This window comes from Phragmites australis, chromosome 5, assembly GCF_958298935.1.
Source record: "Phragmites australis chromosome 5, lpPhrAust1.1, whole genome shotgun sequence".
In the NCBI taxonomy this organism is placed as follows: domain Eukaryota; kingdom Viridiplantae; phylum Streptophyta; class Magnoliopsida; order Poales; family Poaceae; genus Phragmites; species Phragmites australis.
Window position 1 is genome coordinate 36,962,470 of NC_084925.1, and position 5,602 is coordinate 36,968,071.

At 50.3% G+C, this 5,602-nt stretch overlaps 1 protein-coding gene across 1 annotated transcript; it reads left to right on the forward strand.

The window, feature by feature from the left end:
* Positions 1 to 572: 572 nt before the first annotated feature.
* On the forward strand, positions 573 to 5,046 carry LOC133919481 (protein ALTERED PHOSPHATE STARVATION RESPONSE 1-like). The gene is made up of 4 exons (XM_062363882.1): positions 573 to 2,076; positions 2,163 to 2,323; positions 3,222 to 3,445; positions 3,862 to 5,046. The coding sequence occupies exons 1-4, from the start codon at positions 882 to 884 to the stop codon at positions 4,589 to 4,591; spliced, it is 2,310 nt and encodes a 769-aa protein (XP_062219866.1). The 5' UTR covers positions 573 to 881; the 3' UTR covers positions 4,592 to 5,046.
* The last annotated feature ends 556 nt before the right edge of the window (positions 5,047 to 5,602 follow it).

Genomic DNA, 5,602 nt, shown 5'->3' on the forward strand with positions numbered 1-5,602 from the left:
TTGATAGGATATATATGCTCGTATACTTAGAGTCTGAGCCCTCTAATCTAAAGTTAATATGTTGTTAGTATACGTGAAATGTGTGTGAGTTATGTACGCTCTTATTATATCTATTGAAAAAACCGAGCCCTATATATAACTAACCGCAAGTCACTGGAAAATAATCTCAGAGACTGATCCCGTATACTGTGTTTTTGGGCTAAATCCAATATATTACACGTGTCAACAAATTATCATAAAATTTATAATAAAAATAAAAATTATATAAAATAAAATAAAAAATAAATTATCACACATCAAACTAAAAATTAGATTCGGACTTCACTTTTCCCCGGCCACCCTTCTCGATCCACACCTTTCGCTTGCTGACCGCTCCCCTCCAAACGAAAACGAACAAGAGAGGTAAAAATGAAGGCGGCCGTGGCCTCGTGTTGCCTCTCATCCTCATCGCCTGTCCGCCCCCCCCCCCCCCCCCCGGTCCCCTTCCACCATCACACTCCCTGCACCGCTGTTTGCTGTCGCCGTCCCTCTCCCCACCCGCAAGGGAACAAGAGCCGCCTGCCACATCAAGCCCGGACAAAGGAGAGACCGCGCTGGTGCAAACAGACCAAAGGGAAGATTCTCACTTCGGTCTCCCATCAGGCCACCCCGAAACCAATCGCACGCACCAGGAGCGGCGCACGTTGCAGTCCCCACCCCACCCAACCGGACCTCGGCTCGTTCGTTCGCGGCTTCGGCGTCATTTCTCCATCACCCTAAACCAACGCACGTCGTCCATGCCGAGCATCAAGGCGCGGCGCCACCACCAGGGGCTGGGGTTTTAGGCCCGTGGCGTGCCGAGCGTTTCGGACGAGGAAGGGAAACAATCGGCGCGGCGGGCGATGGGGTGCAAGGGGTCCAAGCTGGACGAGCAGGAGGCCGTGGCGCTGTGCCGGGGCCGTGCCGACCTGCTCGCGGCAGCGGTGCGGCACCGCTACGCGCTCGCGGACGCGCACGCCGCGCTCGCCGACTCGCTCGCGTCCGTGGCCGAGGCGCTCCACCTCCTCATGACCGCCTCCGCCTCCACCCTGCCGCGGCTCGCGCTCCCCACCTCGCGCAAGGGCGTGGACGCGCCGCCGCGTCAGCAACCCTCCTCGCCGCCACACTCCTCGTCGCACATCAACTTCGCGCCGTCCTCCGAGTCCGAGTCCGAGTCCGGCTCCGTGGCCTCCTCGCCTCACCGCTGCGCCGGTCACGACCAGCTTCACCACCCGCACCCGCATCCGGACCGGCTCCCGTTCCCGCATTACGGGTACAACGGCTACGGGTACGCGCCCGAGCCCCCGTTCGGTGGGTACCCGCCGGGATCGCTGCGACTCTACTACGCGCGGAACCGCCCGCCCCAGGCATCCGTCGCCGTCGAGCAGCGCACCGCGGCGCCGGAGCGCGTGTACTACGGCTCCTTCGAACCGGCGGCGGGTGGGTACCCGCAGCATTATTCGTACGGCAGCGAGCCGCCGACGCCTGGTAGGGACAGCGAGCCGCCGACGCCTGGTAGGGCTGCTGCGCCGCCGCCTAGTGCGAGCTCGTGGGACTTCTTCAATGTGTTCGATGACTACGACGTGTACGACAACTACTGTTACGATGCTGTCGGCGGTGGGGCCACAGCGGTGCCCGCGTACACGCCGAGCAGGAGCTCGCGGGAGGTGCGGGAGGAGGAGGGAATACCGGAGCTCGAGGAGGACGAAGTCGTTGTCAAGCAGGTGGATAGCGAGTACTCCACGCCCGGGAGCGGCGCCCGCAGCCGACGCAGCTCGCTCAGTGGCGTGAGCAGTAGCATTGCCGAAGTCGATGAAGTGGAAAATTCTGTCGTCGATAAGGAAGTGATTGGTGGGGGCAACTTGGCGCGCCAACAGGCGGGGGCGCAGCGTAATGTCACTGCGTCAGCGCCGACTATCCGGAGGGCCATTGAGAATACAGACGTTGCCGGTGAGATCAAAACGCAGTTTGTTCGAGCGTCAGACGCCGTCAGGGCGCTTGCGCCGATTCTTGAGGTCGGGAGGCAGAGGTACCATCCCCGGAGCTCTGTGTACCATGGTGAGCATTTGTTCTTCCAATAATCTGCGCGTCGTCCGATTAGCTTATGCCCGCGCTTTGATTGACTTGTTGCTATTTGAAAATAGTTTCATCTCAGATGGTGTCAGCAATTGCCTTGCCGCATTCAGACCTTGGAGGCGTCGAGCTCTTGGATGTTGGAGGGGAGAAGGTTGTAGGAGGAAGGAGCTTGTCTTTGACGCTGCAGAAGCTCTATATCTGGGAGAAGAAGTTGTATGAGGAGGTTAAGGTATGTGTACATTCTTGTTTGCGGATGAGGAAATGGGCTGTTAATGTCATCTTTGAAGTACTATATGATTTTTAGTCCATGAAGCAGCGAAATGTTGGAATGTAATATCGAGTATCAGCTTAAATGGGATAATGGGATGACCCATGAAATTGCTATTCACTTATTCAGTGTGCTGAAGGTCAGGATGCAAATGTGTTGCTTGATAATGGTCCCATCACTCCAGCACAAGTCTTAACCGAGCGCCTGCTACCTTAAGTTGGGAAAGAACAGCGTGATTCATTTTATTACACTTATTTTGCGTATTGACAACATCCTTAAGCTCCCAGCATGCAGGTCCCCCTCCTCCCAACTCTCCTACTATCAAACACAGACATACATCCGGAACCGTTAGTTATTTTAGAACTGTTCCGCCTATCTTGTACCAGTGTGCTTCTTGTTTAAGAAAAGGGTTCGTTGATATAACACCTTGTAAAGTGGCTTTCTGGGGACCGAACCACAGAATAGGAAGTACTCTTGAGAGAAAAACAGACAGATTCAGAATAGATGTGTTTGATGCTACCTTATTTATTGCAAAACGGTAGTATTAGATGTATTTTAATAGAACACTTTTGAGTTGGCATGTTTGTCTTCTGAATTCTGATGGTGGATTTATTTAGCAACAATGCCTGTTTATAAGGTTTCCCTGATGCATGACAATATTATGATTTATTGAAAGTCTATATGATTATCCATATTGTGAATCAACAATTCTTTCAGGGATAAAATTATCTCTATGTATCACTAGTTTTAATAATGCAGGATGTTTTTTCTATACCAAAGAGATTATATTACTTTTAATGCTCACCCTTGGTGATCTCTATGTCATGTTGATCAGTTTCTTGCCCTTCTCCTCTTTCAGGCTGAAGAGAAAATGCGCCTGCTGCTTGCTAAGAACTCAAAGCGGCTAAAATTCTTGGATCAAAAAGGCGCTGAAGCTCACAAGATCGACATGACTCGAAATTTGGTCAGGAAGCTGTCAACAAAAATCAGAATAGCTGTGAGAGTAATAGCTAAGGTTTCAAAAAAGATAAGCAGAGTACGGGACGATGAATTATGCCCACAAATTAATGCCTTAATCCAAGGGTATGCTCTTTCACCTCAACATATTTGGGCAGATATTCTACTTTTGTTCTCTCTCATTTACGCTGGTTGCTTGCTTGTCTAGTATGTACAATCATATAGTTGCTCTATCAGAAATAATCTTAGTTCTTAATTATTTTCAGTATGCTCATAATCCATAACGCACAACAATTCGCACAAGTAAGTCGATTCTCTAGAAGCAACCTCAATAGTGCTGCATTTATATCCAGGGTTGTTAATGAGTTTGATCCACTCCACTACACACATTTATATCTGACAATAAATTATGTTGTGAAGTAACCGAGATTCTTGTACACCTGTATTATAAGTAAACTTCTGTTGAAATTTTCTTCATAGTCTTGATTCAATATTTCCAGGAAAGCTGGCTTGCGTCAAAAGACTGATATCCCTCTTTGTAGGTTTGTGAGAATGTGGCACGATAAGCTGGATTGCTACCTGATACAGTGTCAAGTGATGTCAGAGGCAAAAAACTTGGATTCAATTGTTTCTGGTGGAAGCAGTCGAGATTTGGCATTGGAGCTTGAACTAGAGTTGATAAAATGGATTGTCAAATTTTCCTATTGGGTGAATGCACAGAGGTGCTTCGTGAAGGCACTGAATGGATGGCTAGCACTTTGTCTTAACTACAAGGTTGAAGAGACAGTTGATGGAGTTCCTCCTTATTCGCCTGGAAAAGTGGGTGCTCCCCTTGTGTTTGTCATCTGCAACAGCTGGTCTCAAGCTATGGATCGGATTTCCGAGAAGGAAGTAGTTACCTCTATGCAAGCTCTTGTGTCTAATGTACGGAAGCTGTCGGAGCAACACAACGTTGAACAAACGGAACAGATCATTGCAAGCCGGGAAAGAGATAAATGGAACAAGACATTGGAAAGAAAGACCCAAGAGATTAACAAGGAAGCAGATGCGCTGAATAGGAAGCTAGCCCTGGTACCAGGCTGGCAGAGCCTGCTACCAAGCGCACATACATACCAGGAGCATCTTCTTGAAGCAAGCAATTTGCAGACTTGTTTGGGCCGTGTTGTTCAGGCCCTGGAAAGCTTCGCTTCCAGCTCCCTGAAAGTTTTCGAGGAGACCTTGAGACATGCTGAAGAGGAAAGGTTGTCCAGAGAGGGCGCGAAAGTTTCATAGCCTGATGCTGCATCTGACAGTGAACAAGATTGTAATAGTATGAGCATGTCCTCACCGGATGGCATTGGTGCAGAATATACTAGGCAAATGCTGCTCGCAGAGGAATTTTGGTGGCGAAATCCTGACATCTGAGTTTTGCTAACTGACAGAGGCTTGTCAATGTAGTTCAGGCAAAAGTCTCGTTGTCCGTCAGAGTAGATATACGTAGCAGCAGGTTCTTGTAGGTGAAGTGCTCGTTTTGTTGGTGGTATGCTTATGCGGTGCACTGAGTTTGTATGTTATTTTCCTTCGTGCCTGACGCCACTATAGCTGAATCCTTGAGTGCGCAATAGTAGAACAATATGTTGTTCATGTAATGCGGTGTACACATACTGTTTTGTGCGAATCAAGCTTTCACTTTGCTCGCCTAGCTGTATCTAGGTATTGAATTGGTTGCCCAAGAATTGCAAGTTTTGACAAGGAAATGAAGTTAAAGTCACTCGAAGAGTAATGACTAAATTTTTTTTGGGGGGGGGGGGGGGGGGGGGGGGGGTGGGGCGGGGGGGATAAGTAATGGCCAAGTTTGATCTAATTTACTAACTGTTGTCCAGTTCCAAGTTCGAACTTCGAACCGAACAGCACCTGGCAAAAATGCGCCCTCTATTGAGGAGAGGACTGCTGGGCGCTGGCCCCGACGGCACTGCAATGCTAAGCGGAAAGGCCATGGTTTGGGAGCGGAGGCGTGATCCGCCGTGCCGTGGAACACCCGCCCGCCCCTCTATCGGGTGGTTGCCGATGTTGGGGTTTGTATTTGCTTGGTCCCGTGCTGTGCAGTTCGGGAAGCGGTGGGACTGAATGCAGCAGAGCTTGGAAGACTGTGACGTCTGTTTTTTTAGCGCAGCCCAGCCCAGTTCTTCAGCCTGCAGCCCAGCTCCTGGCCAGCGCAGCCTAGCCCATCTCCCTCCTCTCTCTCGCTGACAGCCGGGCCCCTCTTGTCAGCGTCGCCTTCTACATCGCGCCCGCGTCCACAAC

Excerpts from the sequence above, each read along its gene's own strand:
- LOC133919481 (XM_062363882.1), top strand. The coding sequence starts at position 882 with ATGGGGTGCAAGGGGTCCAAGCTGGACGAGCAGGAGGCCGTGGCGCTG. Across the intron at positions 2,077-2,162 it reads CCGGAGCTCTGTGTACCATG|TTTCATCTCAGATGGTGTCA; the intron begins GTGAGCATTTGT and ends ATTTGAAAATAG. Across the intron at positions 2,324-3,221 it reads AGTTGTATGAGGAGGTTAAG|GCTGAAGAGAAAATGCGCCT; the intron begins GTATGTGTACAT and ends CTCCTCTTTCAG.